The sequence below is a fragment of the Misgurnus anguillicaudatus genome, chromosome 24 (assembly GCF_027580225.2).
Source record: "Misgurnus anguillicaudatus chromosome 24, ASM2758022v2, whole genome shotgun sequence".
In the NCBI taxonomy this organism is placed as follows: Eukaryota; Metazoa; Chordata; class Actinopteri; order Cypriniformes; family Cobitidae; genus Misgurnus; species Misgurnus anguillicaudatus.
Window position 1 is genome coordinate 9369398 of NC_073360.2, and position 20694 is coordinate 9390091.

The 20694-nt window shown below is 37.3% G+C and overlaps 1 protein-coding gene and 1 pseudogene across 1 annotated transcript; both read left to right on the forward strand.

Moving 5' to 3' along the window:
• The first annotated feature begins 2570 nt into the window (after positions 1-2570).
• LOC129437646 (P2Y purinoceptor 14-like) lies at positions 2571-7179 on the forward strand. Its single transcript, XM_055195910.2, has 2 exons — positions 2571-2961; positions 5734-7179. The coding sequence occupies exons 1-2, from the start codon at positions 2732-2734 to the stop codon at positions 6344-6346; spliced, it is 843 nt and encodes a 280-aa protein (XP_055051885.2). The 5' UTR covers positions 2571-2731; the 3' UTR covers positions 6347-7179.
• Positions 7180-17620: 10441 nt separating this feature from the next.
• On the forward strand, positions 17621-18432 carry LOC141361690 (uncharacterized; annotated as a pseudogene).
• Positions 18433-20694: the final 2262 nt, after the last annotated feature.

Here is a 20694-nt window from a genome sequence, read left to right on the forward strand (position 1 = left end):
GTGAAGAAATACTTACCTTTCGGTGTATACATCGAGGATCGACCATTTACCAATCTCTGTGTCTCAAAGGAAGTCCAGTTGCAGTACAAGGTATTTACCTCCGCTCACGTGGTACTTACCGTGTTTCTCTCTTTGCCTCAGGAAGACGGAAAGGTGCCACGGACAGTCCATCTGTAAGACAAGAAACAGTGTCAGCTGGAAACAGTGGATGAAAGGCACGTGCGAGAAGAGAGTACATCATGGGAAGACTTCTGTGGTTCGCTCTGACCTGTGACACTATGCTAAAGTTAGTAATAGATGATAATCTTGATGACCCCTTAGCAACGAGGCCAACCCTGCCTTTCTCTAAGCTTAAGTTTCATACCAATTCTTTAGTAAAAAGTTCCTTTCACCAGCTAAGAACTTTTACTGTTAGAGTAAGGAGAACCCTTTGTGGTAAGATAAATTTTTTGTGAATAAAGGCCCTGGTTTAAACAGGAATGTGTCTGTCTCAGCCTGAGATTTGTCAGCCTCAGATGTGTCTAAAAACGGCCAGAGATTTTTGTTGTGATGCATAAATGTGTGATGTGGGGCAGAGATGTTGATGTCTGGTGTATGTGGGGCAGAGGTGTTGCTGGTTAATGTGCTTCTTATAGCAGTTGTTGGGTCTTGTCTGAATGGAGGATGGTGTTTTTTAGTTGGTGAGGATTTGTACACTGTAAAACATGTTCATAATTTTAAAAGAAAAATTTAAAAATGCCATGGTAAACCTGTTAATTGGTTAACTCTTAAAACCTTGTTGGAATGAATCTTGCATCAGAACTTCTGGATTAAGTTCTTTGGTAGATTCGGTCAATTCCTGTGATCCAATACAGCTTTTAAAGGACTCCTTTTAACTTGACACAGTGGTGGTAAGTAACAAAGTAAAAATACTTTGTTACTTTACTTAAGTATTTTTTGGGGGGATCTGTACTTTTCTTGAGTATGTTTTATTTGCATCTACTTTTACTCTTACTCCACTACAATATTAAAGAAAAAGTTTACTTTTTACTCCGATACATTTCCCCATGCCCGCTCCAAGTATTTATTACACTGGCTTTTCCAAACCAATGAAAAACTGGGTTTTCTTTTGAAAAAAAAAAGAATGCCCGCAAGCTTTGCCAGCATACGCTCAGCAGTCAGTTCGGCGCGCATTGCGAAGTGGAAGATGACCACAGAAACATGTGAAGGTTCAGCTCTCGTTCCACTAACCTTTATATTGTGATAATGTATGCCTCAATGCAAATAATCAGACTAAAAATAATGTGTTAATCTGTGTTTATTGATCAATGAGAACATGAACTGGAGCTTATTTTTAATAATAAAAAACCTCAGCATCACATATTGTTTTTAGATTACATTGTATTTTATAAAATATATTAATAATGAGTTAATCACGATATAGAGGACTTAAACGGATATTTATTGACAGATAAATAAACACTACAGATCTTACCACTGCAGTTAGTCGCCAATTCGTTTTTAGATAAAATATTTAAAGCTTCTCCTTTATATCATATTCTCTTTATAAGACGTGTCAAATCAATTGGAAATCATTAAAATATCTTTTTGTCCACACATTGTTAACGTTACTAAGTGAAGAAAAAGATAAAAGAATTTGCTAAAATAATTTATTCTCTGAGATAAAAAGATTTCATTCACTTTAAAGGTATTGCGGAGGATTTTCTTTTTCCGGGTGGATCATCAAGACTATTGGTCCTCCTAGTTGTCAATCAGGAGTGTTGCGCAATTGCATTTTTTAAAAAGGGGAGAAGGTGGTTCTTTTCTAAAATTCGAGAAAATCCTCCAATACACCTTTAACAAATTAAACCTAAAATTAACCTGCAGGGAAACGTTCCCAGAAAGTTTTTATTTGGTTCCCAAAAATAACCAAATGGAAACCAAATTTGAACATTAGGGGAATGTTATGGGGTGGTTTCCCTGACAGGAATTAGCTTAAACCAGGACTAGGCCTTAGTTTAATTAGGAAATATAACTAGTTTTAACAAGCATGCTTTACTAAACACATTACTTGTGTGCATTTTGAGGCAAAACAAATGGTACTGTTGTATTTTTAGATATGTCGGTGCAAGTTGTTTTCAGTTTGGACAGCTCTTAATTTTTTTAGTCTAGGTATATAATCCCTGTCCGGGAAACTGCCCCTATGTTTGCTTGGAAGCTAGTAAGCACAACTGGTTTTCCCTGCATGTTGCCAAAAAAATTGATCTGCCTAATTATTGCTATAGTTATTTATAATATTTTCTTTTTGCTTTTGGTACTTAAGTACGTTTTAAATTGGATACTTTTGTACTTTTACTCAAGTGATGTTTGATTGGAGGACTTTCTACTTTTACTGGAGTAATTTTTTATTTGGGTATAAATACTTTTACTCGTATAACTTTTGAGTACTTTTACCACCCCTGACTAGACCGCAGTCTTTTTGTCATACACGCCCCTAAGTTTATATGTTTTAACGTATTCATAATTAAGCCAGGTTTAAAAAAGATCTGAATTAAATGTTTCTCATTTTCTTATCTAGATGGAATCAACAGTCCCTTCAACCACTTCTCTAAACAACACCATTAATCCTAACAAGACTAACATAACTGAAGCTCTGTGTGAATTTAAAGAAGTTTGGGTCTCAACTCACCCTGCTTTCATATTTGCATACTCATTGGTGTTTCTTATCAGTCTGGTGCTGAACTGCATCACGATGAAAGTTTATTTCTGCACCAAACAGCGTGTCCAGTCCAGTGTCACCATCTACCTGAAGAACCTAGCTGCGGCTGACTTCTTCCTTTGCCTTTCCTTACCTTTGCGGATCGCTAACAATGTGACCTTTTCAATGACACTGCGGATCATATACTGCAGCTTTGGAGCAACCGCCTTCTATTTAAACATGTATGCAAGTATTCTCTTCATGGACTTTATTGCTGCAAACAGGTAACCATCTTATGTTAACTAAATATTTGCTTTTTCTTTTTTTTAACATCAATTAATTTCCTGTTTTACTTCATATTTTACCTTTTTGTTATTTATGTGACTTGACATGTAAACCTAGTTTACAAATTATCCCACTTGAAAACTTAGAACTCTATAAACTTAAGTATAAACTGTTAACTCGTACGTGTCTAATATTTTTCTTTTTTTCTAATTAAGGTTCTAGACTATTTGATGTCTTAAAGTGAAATTATTAATATGTTTGGAAACTGTGTGCATGGCTTGCTTGGCTACTATATTTAATGATCGAGCTGAAAACAGCACCTAACATTGTCCCCAATGTAAATCTGTGGTGAAAATATGGGCAGATTTGAATCTGACCCTTTTACATTATGTAAACAGTCAACAATGCTATATTAATCAGCATAAGCAGTTAATGAGAAAATATACATCAAACAACTCTGAACACCAAAAGTAAATAGTTGAGATCTGAGGGGTTCACTAAGGCTGAGACGATAGAATATCATAAGTAACTTGTGTGGGTAGCCAGTGTAGGGTCCAAGGTTAAAAAAGTCCTTGGTGCCACCCTAGAAAACAATATTCATTATAAAAATAGTAATTTAATATGCCTTTAAAAAGGTTTATGTCTGTTAAAGCTCACATAACACAAACTGTTTCTGTATTTCTGATGTTAATCAGGAAAACCTATAGACGGTTTCAGGAGTTACAACATAAACACGCGGCTCTCGTGGTCATCACATAACTTCCGGTAAACTCTGTGAAGAATAAATAACAAAGTGCTTTTAAAGTAGTTTGTCAGACCATTAAACAAACAGAAACAGGAAGTAAACTACATGTTTGTGTCATAAATATAATATGCACGCACCTATTTCCAACATAGGACAGAAGTCTGTCTTACCGCATGCAACTCATTACCCGGTTGGGACTTTTCAACGAAATCCAGCGTTAAACAAACACACACGCAAAACTCCGCTGCTATCCCGGATAATAATAATAATATTCATGACGTTGTTATAAAACTATGAGTATTAAAGGACAAGTTCGTTATTTTACACTTAAAGCCCTGTTTTCAGATTGTTTGTAATGAAATGGAACGGTTTTGACTGAAATTTGGACATATGATGCTGTACCGAGAATTTTCGGGTGTTTGTTCTATCACCTCCCACCTCCACAATGCGTCCACAGGTGCACCGGAACAATCATTTCTAAAATGCATTAAACTTTCGTTTACAAAGAAAGATCTTGAAAAAAAAAAGATCAAAAATCACTGCAAAAGACGCCCTCCAACAGGTGTTTTAGCATTCGTTGTTAACTTGTGGACCTATTTTTCCAAACGCTTCAAACCCGTACATTCTTCCACTGAGAGCTTGAATAATAGACACTCCAGCCCAGTTGGTGGCGATAATCCACCTTTGCCAATTGCAAGAATAGAAACAAGGTTCCCGGCGCGGAGTAATACTGTACCTCACACCACATCTAATACAAGTCAATGGAGTTGGACAAAAACTACGATAAAACCTGTTGGAAAGCGTCTTTTGCTGTGATTTTTGTGTGAGCATATAAGTGAACACCCTTGACCACTCTGTGAGTTTCATGTCTTTGTAAACGAAAGGGTAATGCATTTTAGGAAGGATTGTTTCAGTGCACCTATAGACCCATTGTAGAGGTGGGGGCTGATACAACAAACACCCGAAAATTCTCGGGACAGCCACATATGTTGAAATTTCAGTCAAAACCGTTCTATTTCATCATAAACAATCTGAAAACAGGACATTGAGTGTAAAATACCGAACTTGTCCTTTAACACTAAATGAAATTTAAATGACAAATTATATTTGTACCACTGTAGTTGAGGTCAAGAAAAATATTCATGACGCTGTTATAAAACTATCCCTGTTGAAAAAACAGCAAGACCAGCATATGTTGTGTTTTGGTGCTGGTTTGCTAATGAACACAAGCTAAACCAGCATCACCACCAGCATCAGCACCAGCAAGACCAGCATATGTTGTGTTTTGGTGCTAGTATGCTAGTAACCACCAGCTAAACCAGCATAGACCAGCATAATTTCCATGCTGGTTTGATGCTTTTCAGCAGGGATATGACAGAATATTAACACTTGACAAATTCAATTTGTATCACTGGTAAAAAGTAGTCAGTTATGTTGTCTTGGTAATGTCAAGTTGTCATGACAAGTTATGATGTATTGGTTAATGTCAAGTTGTCATAACAAAGACATCTCAATGTCATCTTTGCATTTAAAAATAACATAATTGAGCGAATGACACTTAATTAGACTTGTCATAGACATGCATGAAGGTCTCCTTCATGCTCATGGCACGTGTCATGTCATGATTATGAATGTGTCATGTCAATCTTATGAACACCCCTTCAAGTAAAGTGTTACCTCACATTTTTCTGAGAAATGGTACTGCACTTTCGCCCTTGCTCTACGAAATAGGCAGGACAAAATAAGTTAAAATCTTGACACCCATCTAAATCAACTTTTATTGGAGGAGTTGTTGTGTAAGAAGTAGGAAGTCAAATTGTTTAAACCATTTCAAACAATGTTTTTTTTTTTAAGATTTGACTCAAACAACTGACCAGAGCTACTTTCTCATACAGTAATTTGAATAATGTTAAGTGAATAATGTTTTTTATTTTAAAGCTTTAGTCTAATAACATCATAATCTTTAAAATTTTTATGCTCAACAAAAGTTATAAAGGTATTAAGACATTTGCTTACTTTACTTCAGGTACCTCAAAATTGTCAGGCCATTGGAAACAAATGCCCTTCAGACGGTTCGTACTGCCCACCTGATATCCATAGCAACATGGTCCTCCTTGGTCCTCATCGGGTCCATCTACTTGATCCCATTCCTTCAGATTTCATGGGATCACAATAAAAGCTCTGAAGATATTAGTTGTGAGTCTCTACTTAGTTCTCAGCATAGCTTGGCCTACAAAATCATCCATTGTGCGTCCATTGTGCTCTTCATGTTTGTGCTGTTTTCTCTGGTTTTTCTGTACTGGAAAACTTTGCAAAAGATCAGAAAAGCTCAATTCTCTGCACAGGCCATATCAAACAGCAAAACCTTTAACAAGTCTAAGCGTAACATGCTTATTGTAGTGGTGATTTTCTGTGTGTGTTTTGTGCCCTATCATCTGGTGAGGCTGCCTTACGTTTTCATCAGCGACTGTACAATGGTTCAGGCATTTAGCATCCTAAAGGAGCTGACTGTTCTGCTTTCAGTGCTAAATGTCTGTTTTGATCCACTTATATACTTTATCTTCTGCAAGACCTTCAGAGCCCAGCTTGGCTTTGGAAAGAAGAAATCATTGCCAAGGGCTGTCAGTTTGACACCTTAATTCAGTGCTATTTATCACAAAAAAAGTTAAATCTTTGTCATGTTATCATTCTCGCTTAGTTGTACATAAAGTTCTGTCCTGACCAAAAGGAAAGTGTATGTGTTATACGAATCAAGTGTTTATTAACTAAATATTATTTACCTGAACCTCATCGCCACACATCAAAGCAAAATGGATGAAGTATGCATCACTTGACTTATGATTTATCAAGCCATCACTACTACTACTGGTAAATTGCATCATTAAATAACTGTTTTTAACATAGACACTTAAAGTGTTAATTCACTCCAGAATGAAAATTTTGCATTAATTACTCATTAAACCCTCATGTCACACCCGTAAGACCTTTGTTTATCTTTCTGAGCCCCATATGCCCAGAAGAGGAAGTGAAGACATTGTAAAAATAGTTATGTGACTACAGTGGTTTAATCTGGTTACAAGAATACCATTTGAGCTCAAAGTCAGTTTCTTATGTGTATTCACGAAAACAGCATATGCATACAAAAACACATTCTTATAACATTTATTATTTCAGTTTTAGCCACGTCTTTGTTTGTTTGATGATATTGTTGCCTTTTCCTCATTTACCTGATTCTGTGCTAAAATATTTTCATTAAAGCAGCTTTACAACAATCCACATTTTAAAAAGTGCTATAGAAATAAAGAAATAAACATACTGTACTGTTATAGCTAGACAACTTTTGTCATTTTCACATACTGTATCTCATAATCCTAGAAAAATGGCTCCCCTTTTGGGGGCTTTATAATAAAATGAAAACATAATGTTCTGTGTTGGTAATATAAAATATGTTTTGTTAATACCTGTACAAATAAAAAATATTGTGTGCTATAAAGCTTTGCTAGTCATTGGAGTTAAGTTTGCTTGCCAATAACAGCAGAAGACATTTAGGGGGTTTTCACACCTGCCTTGTTTAGTTCGATTGAATCGTACCAGAGTTAGATTGCTCAGTTGGTGCAGTTCGTTGGGCAGGTGAGAATGCAGCAATCGAACTCTGGTGCGCACCAAAAGCGGACCAAACAAGCGGAGCGAGACCAGCTTGCAGAGGTGGTCTCGGTACGCTTTCAAGCGAACTCTAGAGTGGTTCGTTTGTGGTGAGAACACAATCCGAGATCGAACCGACCTAACTGCAAAAGTACTGCGCATTTTGGACTAAACCAGCTGCCGTAGTCAACTGCGCAGTGCATTATCGGATGAGGAAGTGTTTGTTGACCGTTTCTATTAGCAATATTAGCACAATGACAAATCACGGACATACCTGGAGTTGCGAGGAGGTGCGGGCGGAGCCTCGAAATTTTTTTGTCTTCGCCATTTGTAGTGCATTAAACCGTTGTTTTCAAGCCGCATCCGCGATTCATTCTGAAAATGAACAGTTTGTCTAGAGTGCTGTATACAAACTATGTATAACAACCACGGAGACCTTATTACAGCGCGCAGCCGTCTGTCCATGGTGTCTGCTGTATTAGGGCTCAGTCACACCAAAAGCGCTTTAAACGCTTGCAAACGCAAGGCGCGACGCACTGCCTTTTTTAAAAAAGAGCAGTGCAGCGCGGCTTTTCATATTGCTAAGCAACCACCGAGTCAGCTGTCTTGTCAATCAAATATTGAAGCGTGAGCGCTCTTTTGCTGTTAACTGTCATATTAGCAGAAACTTTAAAAAGAGGGCGCTTGCTCTGACCTTGTTTGAGGATAAGAGGAGCACAAACACGCAGGAGAGAGTGAGCGAGTGGAGTCCGGTTCTTCAAAGCAACTGTAAACTTCCCTCGCCACAACATAAGGCCCGCCTCTCCCCTCATTCGATTGGACAATGGAAGACGCGAATGACGTCAGGCGCTCCTCCACTCTCAGCGCTCCTTCAAAAACGCGTGCGCGGCAGGCGGCAGAAAACCGCAAGGCGCTCGGCGCGCATAAACAGCGCGCAAACGCGCCCTGCCCATAGAATATCATTCAAAAAAGGCGCCTGCAACTGCCATAAACGCTTTTGGTGTGACTGAGCCCTTATCCTTCTTTTGTTTACTTCCGGGGGTTCCGTTGGAATTTCCCGCACGTTGATTCTGACCAATCGTGAAGCCGTTTAGGAAATACGTTCAAATACATGTGGCCAATGAGTGATGTTGATCTTATCACATGACAGAATTTTTGTTCGTTTCAATTGGTGCGGATCAGAGCAATCAGTGTGGTGTGAAATGGAACCAAATCTGCTAAAAAAGTTACAATGTGTATCATTTTTTGCTTTTGGACCGGACCAAATTAACCGAATTACAGATGTGAAAATGCCATTAACCATTCTTCCCAGACAACACATAAAACGATTTAAATATCTACTGTAGATGATGTTTTAGTTTTGTGGTTATTTTTGTAAGTTTACTTTTATAAGTAAGTTTGCAGCTGGTTTGTTTTATAAGCCCTGTCAAAGTACACTTTCATTTTAACCTTAAAGTATATTAGGATTTATTTAAATCATACATTACAAAATATAGTAAAACTCAAAATGCTAAAGCACCAAAAAGTACATTTATCCACCATGAAAGTAGTTTGAACAAATTCAGTGGGTTTAATTTAATGTTTTCTTAAGTGATATATTAAGTGTTTCTCAAACACAAGGATGCGTCCTAGGAAGGCTGGATATCTCTGGGGCCAAGCGGCTAGAAAATCATACTTCACTTATGAATACATAAAAGCATGCATACACTCGCATATACATCTATACTATTGGATGTTTAAACAAATACCTATGAAATACATGTGCATACTAATGTGTTATTCATACAAGTACGTTTTAAGTTAGTAATACTAGGGATGGCACAATTCTGAATTTAATATTGAACCATTCCGTTCAACCCCCACAGTCCAATTTGCGGATGTGAATTGCGGTTGTTCGTTTTATCAATCCAAATATGTCCGTTTTATATTCCCTGCACTTCAGTTACTGTGTCCGCATAATCTGAACGCTGGGATATATAAACGCCTTCCAGCAAGTTGATATCCAGTCACTATGTGGGTGATTCTCACGAAACCACTGAAACACCACGGCACTAATGATTTTAGCTTTAAAATGTGTAATATAGTAACATTAAAAAGCATCAGAATTAACACAATACTGTGTTCTACCTTGCACAATGTGTGATTTCAACATAAGAATTTATAATTGGAAATTTTATCTCATTTTCTGCTGAAATTCTCATTACCGCAATGTGTCCGGCTGTGTTTGAACATGCGTTATGTTGTAATTTAATCAAATTAACACAAAAATATTATGAAAAAAAATAAATGGATGTTTTGCTAGACTACTTTAGATGACAGAAAAAATATTTACTGAATATTCATGTATAATAATAATGAAGAAAATTTAGGAAAATGATGTGTCCATGCCTGATGTTCTCATCCTCCGCAACACTTTTTGAAAACAGTTTAAGCACACATACAGAATTTTAATAAAGTTTGATTTTGAGTGACCAAGCACATGGACCAGTTACTTCAAGATGGCTACCAGGTAAGATGATTTTTTTACAGTTAATTTGAAATATTGTCTTGTCAGAATGCTTACACGACATTTTGATTATCATTACCGCAACAGATGCTTATTAAATGTTAATTTAATTAATAGAAGCATAGTACTTTGATTTTAAATGCATGTGCAGAATCTCCAAATTATGTTCTTTCAGGTTTGTCATGTCATTTTGAAAATATGTCAGTGTTGATGTTTTCTGACTGTTGCGGTAATGAGATTTTTTAGGACAACTTTTTAAAATTATGTTACAAAATGTGTTAAGTAAAAGTTTTTAAATGAATGTTCCCATTTACTCCAGACTTTGTTTATCAATGTCTGGTGGGAAAAAAAGTACATTTAAGCAATTTTTACATTTTCATGCTTGACATTTTTAAAACCAAGTTTTCGTGAGAATCACCCATGTGCTAGCTGCTAGTGTAACGGTTGTTTTCAGATGTGAGCTTAACAAACGTCACAAACTTTGGATGGACACAATCACACAAGACTCTTTTTCTTTTAATTCTCCGCGGCAACAATCTGAGAAACACGTCAAAATGTATCACAAAACAGGGTGCAGACACTGCAGACATAAATCACCACAGCAGTGTCAGCCATTTTCTGCTGAACTACATATAACAATTAAATGTTAACAAAATAACAAAATAAAATACACATAAAATACACATAGCTGAGAAACACATTAAAATGTATCACAAAACAGGGTGCAGACACTGCAATCACTAAAATAACAAAAACATAAAATGAACAAACTAATCTGTGTGTTTTCCATTTAGCATACAATGCTACATCAGTAGCAGCACATGTACAACTTTAGTATAGCTGTAGTTTACTCAACAAATTTTCAGTCAGACATAAACCCATTCAGCTCATTGTACACTTGTTTGTATAATCATTACAAACATTTACATTTGAGAAATTCATATTAAAACACACTATTATCGTATTTTTAAACAAACTAAACTGGAGAGAAGAGAAACACACTTACCACAGCAGTGTCAGCAATTTTCTGCTGAACTACGGTGGGGCCAAAAGGACAAAATAATAGATGTCTGCAATGTTTTAACCACTAGGGGGCACCAAAACACCATTTTATTTAGTTAATCCTCTAATTTCATGTAATTCAACACCATGAATATCATTAGAATTTATAGATATATACACTAGATGTCGCCTTGGGGTTCTGAGCATGCGTCAAAACCGCCGCCATCTTAGAACAGGGGTCTTGTCATAGGAAGTATCTGGGTAAAGCTGCTATCTCCGGCTGTACTTCGAATTCATGGACGATGCTGGACTTTTGTGCTGCGCATGGATGTTAGGGCTACTAGCACTATGCATTAAAGTTAGAAAAAGCCGATTTTCAAAATTTTAAAACTTAATTGTATGACCCAATGCTAAATATATGTCTGACTGTTGAAACGAACCAAAAGAAAATGAAGAAAATCTCATTCATGACGATTTATGGTGATTTTATTTCCGTTACACCATTGCCTACAATTACGCTGATGCAGGATTCCCCTGTTTCAAGATGGCGGCTCTGTTTAACGCATTCGGTCCAATGAACTGCCGTAGCCAAGGCGACATCTAGTGTATATATCTATGATTAGAATTAATGTTCCTTTTTTAACTCCGTCACACTAGCATTTAAGTCTGCTTGCAATGCTGTTGTGAGATTTCATTCGCACACACATAACATGGTGAGCAGAGAAGCCAGACACCAAAAAGAGGCAGCACCACAGTTTTTTAAATTTGTGCTGTGGATTAAGTATTTGCGCCAGTAAAATACATACAACATTAATATAAAGATGCAAATTTGCGTGGGGCAATGCAAATTGGCTTATTTTCCTCAAACAAATCTTACGCACAAGTTGAAAAATTTCAACTCAAGAAAAGAATTTGCATGATTTGCATAAATCCCATAAATTTAATGAGAGATTTTTAGAGAGATAGCCTATTTTAATACTGATTTAATAAAATATAATGTCTATGTAAAGATTTTCAAAAGAGTAGCCTTGTACGCCATTGATAATTCATTTTTCTATACAGGTGCTGGTCATACAATTAGAATATCATCAAAAAGTTGATTTATTTCACTAATTCCTTTCCATTCACTAATCAGCTAATTAACTCAAAACACCTGCAAAGGACTTTAAGTGGTCTCTCAGTCTAGTTCTGTAGTAGACTACACAATCATGGAGAAGACTGCTGACTTGACAGTTTTCCAAAAGACGACCATTGACACCTTGCACAAGGAGGGCAAGACACAAAAGGTCATTTGCAAAAGAGGCTGGCTATTCACAGAGCTCTGTGTCCAAGCAGATTAATAGAGAGACGAAGGGAAGGAAAAGATGTGGTAGAAAAAATTGTACAAGCAATAGTGATAACCGCACCCTGGAGAGGATTGTGAAACAAAACCCATTCAAAAATGGGGGGGAGATTCACAAAGAGTGGACTGCAGCTGGAGTCAGTGCTTCAAGAAACATTATGCACTGACATATGCAAGACCTGGGTTTCAGCTGTCAAATTCCTTGTATCAAGCCTATGGCGTTTAATCAAACCTAAAAGTCGCACTCGCAAAAACCATGTGCGAGCGAAAGATTCAAGCGCACAGAACACTATTTGTGCACGGGAAAGCGTCCTCACAAGCGCGCAGAACACTATTCTCGTGCGGAAAAGCGTCCTCGCAAGAGCGCACCTCCGCTCAGTGCACACAAATGCAGTCACGTTAGCAAGGGCTGAGATAAGTGCTCGCTCGATCAAGATGACTTTTGGGACTTTGGGGGCAGGACATTGACTAATGTCTCTGCATCTGGATTGTTTTTAACACACAGTGACCTATTTTTTTTCCTCAGGCACCTAGTTTGCTGCCTTGCTATCTTAGCATTAATTTTAAATGTCAGAGAGGGAGAAGAAAGAGGTAAAACAAGGAAATTTGCAGTAAATCGTGAATAAAAACAAATTTGCACAACCCATTTGTGACAACAGCCAATAGTTAACAATGATATACGTTACGTAAAGTTAGTGCTTGTAACTTACAGTAAGTGCAGATGGTCTAAGATATTGTTTTGTTTTTACTTCCCATTGAGTTCTCTAAAGTAGTCATTGTCAGCTCATAATTTAACTCATTCACCGCCAGCCTTTTTGAGAAAAGTTGCCCACCGGCATTTTTGTGATTTCACAAAATTCCTTGCAGGAAAAATTATCTTCTATAAATATATAAACATACAAATTATATCAAATTAAAGAACACACCCTCTGCTTTCAAACAAACAATAAACAAATAAACAAACAAACAAAATGGGGAAAAAAACGTTTCATTATATATTTACTTTTTCCACTTAATTTAACCACTGAAATATGGATATTTCTCTTCAAAAATAAAACATTTTGAGCAAAAATTTTTGTAAAGGAATTTATGTTAGAGATCAGACTCAGAATGACTATCAAACATAAAGGCAGTTAAAATAACCATTAAATCTTTTTAACTTCCGTTTTTGATAAATTCGGTTTGGCGCCATCCAGTGGATAAAAGCGGTATTACACTATTACTTTGAAATTCGTCCAGAAAGGCATATTTATTAGTTAAATATTAACTCATAATTGACTCAATGGCGGTGAATGAGTTAAATAGATACTGTTCACCAAACTATACACTTAATTGTTGTGTAAACTGTTACAATATGAAGAATTGCAGGATGCTGTGCGAAGGGCGGTGTCACTGCTGCAAAGTGAGGATTTTTTTACCTTTACATTAATGCTGTTTGTTATATTTTAATTTTGACAATATTACAATAATAGTAAAATTGTCATGTTGATGCATAGACATATCTTAATATTGGAGTCTGGGGGGCCAGACTGGTCTATAGTATATACAATGGAACATGTGCTATGATTTTTACCGTACTATAAAAACATTTTCATTGATTACATTAAAATAACCTAGCAAGAATGTTAGTTAAAAACATGATAGGGGTTTCTCTTTCTTTTGAGTTATATCGTCAATTAAGAGGAAACGCTTCCCTGCCAATTACTATTTTTAGGGCAATCCATATTTCCGCTATTATCCACTAACTAAAAATCATAAAAAAGCTGACAACTTTTTACAGGTGAAGGGTTTAAAGGTTGAACACCGCCAGGCGCTGTTCTAAAAATGTTTGTTGCTGTTATACAAACTTTCCCAAGTACTGTTTTATAACTCCGTTTCTGCAAATCAGCAGCATACTACACAAGAAGTTCCACAGCAAAGTACCTCATTGCACTTATTAAGCAGTCAGTCCATCGCAGCAGCGGTAGCGTGCAGTCCTCATTGTGTGAAGGCCGAAGAGTGTAAAGACCATCGACTCTACCTCAGAGGTGGGTAGAGTACCCAAAATCTGTACTCAAGTAAAAGTACAAGTACTTATACAAAAATGTACGCAAGTAAAAGTAAAAGTATCAAATCTAATTATTTACTTGAGTAAGAGGAAAAAAGTATTAGATGAAAAACTACTCAAGTAGTTAGTTACTCGTTACTTCCAATCTGATAGAGAAGTAGCGCAAAAGCACTGAATTTCAGACTACTTGGAGGGTTTTCACAAACCTCTCCTTAAAAGTCTCATTGTTCTGCTTATATACAAGTAAAGCAGCCTATCTCAGTCCTGCAATGGGCAACTTAACATCACATAACGTGTCATTTGAGAAAAAATCTCAAACACACACACACACAGATGTTTTTCTGACGGTTAACTCTGTACTGTATGTTCACAACACAAACTTGTCAGCATCTGCCTTTTAAACATGCAAACAGTAAACAAAAAAGAACGTGTGTGTCTGTTTGTTATCAAGTTTTTATATGAATAGGTTATTTTCATTGCCATTAAAGTGCAATTGCTGAACATAAACAGGAGCTTAATAAAAATGATCATTTTAGAATGTCATATGGAACTTATCTGTTTGTGCAAATCAACTCTACATTTATTATAATATATAATAAATTTTTCTTTAAAATCAAACTTTCTTCTTTTATTTTTATTTATTCTTTAGGAAGGATGTAAATAAAATACAATCCCGTTTTTATTCGAATGTATTTTCTACACATTAGTGAGGTGTCCGGATTTGTGTATAAATGCAAGACGTTGTTACGTTATGCTGTTCAGTTTGTTTAGTTTTGTGGGGAAATGATATGGAAATGTGCAGATGTGAACGTGCTGTTTGTTTGGTTTAACTTACGCTAGGTTTTGTCATCGCTTGCACAAGAGTGCATATGGCAAAAAAAACTCGGACAGTGTGTGAAATGACCAGTGTTCAAATAGACATTAATGTGACTTACCACTTCAGGTTGGATCTTGAATTCCTGTACGCTGAGATGTCAGCTCGTTTATTGAACAAAGCATGCATCACATTATGAAACTATTCTTTTTGACCTCTTGGAGTGAAAACATAGACCAAACTTGAATCCACGCATGATCTGCCTCCGATATATCGCACAACACACACGCGCCCTCATATGCTTCTCCTATCATCTACACGTGGTCGCGCGCGCTAAAGGGTGACCGCGCGGTCGTGCGCTAAAGGGTGACGCAGCCTGTCTCGTGAAACTTTCAAACAGGCCCTATAAACTTAAAAAAAAATATATTCATTAAGTATTACCATTTGACAGTAGCGCAGTAACGTCGCCAAATGTAGCGAAGTAAAAGTACAGTTTTTTCACTAGAAATGTACTTGAGTAAGAGTAAAAAGTACCCATTCTTAAATTTACTCTAAAAGTACTAGTTACCCAAAAAATGTACTCAAGTAAATGTAACCCTGATGTATAAATTTGTTATTTTCTTTATTTACTGAGGGTTAATGTATTATAAAATGTTTTATTTTCTATGTATTTTAAAACTAGGTTTTGTTTAAAATATATTGTTTTTGTTTATTTTGCTATATTATAGTTTGGTTGATTTGTACATGAGAAAAACGTGTCTAACATCAGTTTGGGATCAGATGGTCGGAAGGGAGGGTTTGTTTGGAAGATGCTCAGAGAGAGTTTGAGAGATAAGAGAGGAGAGACGATAGAAAGTGACCGAGAGGAAAGACGTGATATATAGTGATTTGTTTGATATATAGTGAGTGTTTAAAACGGGAATCTTGCCTGTAAACAGAAGTACTGCTCGTATTTCTACATTGAGGAGGTGGATCGTTTTACTTCATACTGTTTTAAAGGCTCTCTAAGCGAATAATGTGCGACGTCACTTCCTGTTGATGTTTGAACTGTTTTCAAACAAACGGAGCGTAGCTAACGCCTCCCCCTCCCTCTCCCGTCCGTGCTTTCATGAACGCGCCCAACCCCCACCCCCAAATCCTTCTTGTCGTTTATTGGCTGGAACACTGTTGTGTTTTGTTGTGCTAGGTTTGGCCACTATGTTGATATTGCCGTTTGTCAAGCCTGAGCTGTCTACAGAGAATCGCGTTTTTTTACAGTTTGATCAGCGGACAGGCAGCAAGCAGATAGTGAGGAGATGTTTGCTGTATGTAACAAAAAATGTTTTATGGTCTAAAACGCGTCAATTCGCTTAGAGCGCCTTTAAGTAAGTTTGCGGTCTCTGCATGTTTGGCTCGGTCAGAGTTGAACGCTGTGCACGTCGGCATAACTTATTATTGTGACTAAAACTGTTGTTGTTATCTGCTTAAACCGAGCGGATTTTCAAGACAATTACGCAGACTTTCGTTTCTCGGGATGAAGATGTCGGTGAGCATAATCTGGTAACTTTATGAACATCTGGTTCTTAAACGGCCATCGCACCTGTTGCACACAGAGACATTACAACGCACGTACACTGAAGCCCATTTCAGTGTGATGAACGCGGATGTGTTTCAACGCACACTAGCATCCAGATTGAGGTAAACAACCAAAAGTCTTTTTGTTTGCTCTTCAGAGCGAAGGGGCCAGTTTGGTTTTCCCGGCCACTACGCACTCAAGCTCCATATCAGGCCTGCAACGGGGTGGGATGTGTGTACTGTGACCAGTCTTTTCCTGTTCTTTAATTCTAATGTGGTTTTGGATACGTTAAAAGATTTAAAGAGTTATTTGATCTTACAGAAAGTTAAAGGAGTTACAAGTTTATTTGTAAAGTATAACTTTGAGTGACTGAAACTTTAAATTGTCTGTTTGTTGGTGATGTGGTTAACTTTTGTGACTTAAATACACTCTGACGATGATTTAAGATTGAGAATCCTGCCGTGATACTGTAAAAAGTGTTAAGTTGCAGTTAAAAGAAAGGGAGACACATTGAAGGTTGTTTAATACATTTTATTTGTTTTATTTTCATTTCCTTTACATTGTCAGATTTACATATTGATAAATATTTCATTTCATATTTCATTTCAAGTACAAATTTATTCATTACAAAAGACATTTAATACAGTATATCTGTGTTTAAACGTTTATTTGTGAGTGTGTGTGTTTTTTCAGTTTGAAGTGATTCACTGGAGGACTAATTAATAAGTAGAAGACAGGATTAAAAGATCATTTAGTATTAAAAGAACCCAGGTCCTTATCGTAAACTCTGGTCTTGTGCAAAGGGGCGGAGGATAGGGGCTACATAAATGTAACGAAGTAAATGTAATTCGTTACTACCCACCTCTGCTCTACCTGTGTGACTCCACCGAGCAGGGACACCGACAGGGCACTTGAGTATTGCACTTTTTGTACTAACTTTTATATTTATCTATTTAGCACTCTTTTTTCCCTCTCTCGTACCTTTCCTATTATTATGTTTTTACTATGTGTTTTTAAATCTCTACTGTCATTACAACTCGTAAATCTGTTGTATCACGTCGCCGTGGGCGAAATGTTAATAACCTCCGCACTGTCCCTCCTTTCACTGTCGCCTCACTGACTTTTCCCATTGGCTTATGGACCTGCCAATCTGCTGTCAACAAAGCAGATTTCATTACTGCTAATGCTTCACATTCTGGCCTTTCTGTTTTAGCACTTACTGAGAGATTAAACGACACTGCCACTCCGGCTGCCCTCTCCAACAACTACGTTTTCTCCCACAGTCCTCGCACAACAGGAAGGGGTGGAGGAACTGGTCTGCTCATTCCAAAGGACTGGAAATTCCAACAGCAAACACCCTCATGTGACAGCAGCTCTTTCGAGTCGCACGTTGTTACTATCACCCACCCTACTAAAATCCATTTTTAGTTATCTATCGCCCCCCAGGTCAACTTGGACACTTCTTGGAGGAGTTGGATGTACTTCTGTCTTCATTCCCAGAGGATGGTACTCCTTTAGTAGTACTTGGTGACTTCAACATCCACCATGAGAAACCACAGGCAGCTGACTTCAACACCCTGACTGCGTCGTTTGACCTCAAGCGAGTCCCTACTTCACCAACACACAGGTCTGGTAATCTTTTAGATCTTATCTACACACGCTGCTGTTCCACTTACCACACCCAGGTCACCCCACTACCCACATCCGATCACGTCCTCGTTACTCTCGAGCTCGACCTAACTCCCCCTGTCACTCCATACGACCCCCCATTGACCACATTTCGGCGCAACCTGCGCACGCTCTCTCCCTCACGTTAATTACAGATTTACTATTTTTCTTTAGTTACCTTTCTCTTTCTCTTTATCTCTTTCTCTATTTACCTTCCTCTTTATCTAAAAAAAAAACGAACATACCCTTGGCTATGTATATTGTGTTGGACTTGATGAGACTATTTCCAGTGCACTTATGTATTGCTGTTCTTGTGTTGCCATAATTGCTTCTATTATTTACCTCACTTGTAAGTTGCTTTGGACAAAAACGTCTGCTAAATGACAAAATGTAAAAATGTCATTGGAGCAGAACATGGCAAGGTTGTTATATTGGGAGCTGTATTCATTTTTAGGATAATTTCAAAATAAAAAAAATGTATGTAGTGCTTTACACCAGTGCTTCCCAATCATGAGCTGTTTCTCAATGTCAAGGATGCTTCCTTGGCAGGCTTGGTTTTTCCAAGTCACTTCCTTCAGATGCTAGGCGAAGCTCCTCTTTAGAATTTGGAGAATACGTAGCAAGTGCACGTCGTTGCGTCAATGAAAGGTGTACATTCGGCGCTGCGCACATAGGATTGTGGGTGATTTGAGAGCGCAAAGAGCGTGAAGGATACACATATGCATCCTTTCCTGTATATGGGATATTTTTCGAACAAAGGACTCAGTCCTTGGTTGCAAATCCGAGGATTCTGTACATTGGAACAGTCCTTCAACGAATGTCGATGACGTAGCATCCTCGGAATTCTGGCTTCCGAATATGCTTCCTTGACATTAAGAAACAGCCCTGGTCCTCGAGTACCCCCTTCCCAGAAAGTTTTATATGTTTCCTTATTTAAAACACCTGATTCAACTAATGAGCTTGTTAGGGAGACATGCTAACCATTCTGGAAGGAGGCTGATTAGTTAAATCAGGTGTTTTAAATAAGTATACATTTAAAACTCGAGGACCAGGATTGGAAAATGTTGTTTTCTCCACCCTTTCCCCCCCTTTACTCACCTTCATAGTAGCGTAATATAATTGATATCCCAAGGGGTTCACACCTCAGTCTAGAAGATGGCGGTAATGCACACTGTTTGCAAACTGCCAGTAAAAACTACCGAAGAAGAATGTAGTTCTAAACGTAGGTTCGGGAGGAGTCTAAACATTCAGGCCTGTCAATCATCATCATGGGCGTATATAAAGCAGCCTTCAGGCCTCCATGTCCAGCTGCAATTTTTTTTCGGCATCCATCCTCCTCACCATCTCCTCCTTCACTGCTCTCTTTCTCTTTGCAGTTCTGTTGCAGGGGGTTGAACTTGGGGCTCGAAGGTACAGAGCTCCCTTCGAGGACAGCAAGCCAAGTTTGTTTACCATTAATCATTAAGATCTGAATGTGCAGGTGAACTAGTGAAAGAAGGATTGGGAAACACATGCTTTACATTGTTTTAGATGCATTTATCCTATGTTGTCTCTTACTTCCCTCGTTTGCAGATCCTTCCCACTGTTTGGGAAGAATTCTGGTAGAAAGGTGAATGGGGAAAGAGGACCACATTCTGCTTTTACTGACTTAAAAAGAAGACTTAATAATGTCAAGTCTTTTCCAGTTCAATTTTATCTTGTAAACATGTATATGAAGAAGACACCAAAAGCTTTAGATGAGTTAACTCTCCTTCAGACTGGGTCGAAGAACCATCAATATCACAGATGATGCTGACCATTTATGGGTAAGCCATAACAAAAAAATCACCCATGCTCTTAGGTGTTCATTACATAATTCAAATATTTTAATTCACATTAAAATAAGCACAATAACTTGCAATTATTAAATAATGTAATAACTTCTCTACGGCTTGTGTGTTCCTATATATTGATGTTCTCAAATTCTACAAGTTTACATTTTGACAGACCTTAATAATGTACACAAATGTTTACTTTTACACCCTTACAAAATTGTGCTTACATAAGGACATACAAATTAATACATGCAATTGTGTTATTTCATACCATTCAGTGGTAATCTGCTCTTTTATCTATTCAAGGTACAAAACACTTTTAACAATTGTATTGTAATACTTAAAAATGAAAATTTGAGCTGCAGTGCCCTCTCCTACATACTTGTGATGTGGGAGGGCATGGCAGGATTATTATTGACCGTTAGACTGCTAATGAAAGTTATGTTACTAAGGAATGTACATTATGCAAACGTTTTTCTTTACTGAAATACTTACATAATATTCTGTAGTTGTCTAGAAAACTTGAGGAAACATATTCCAAAATTGCTGATTTAAAGGGGGCATGGATGTTATACAAGGCTTTTGGTTATATATTAA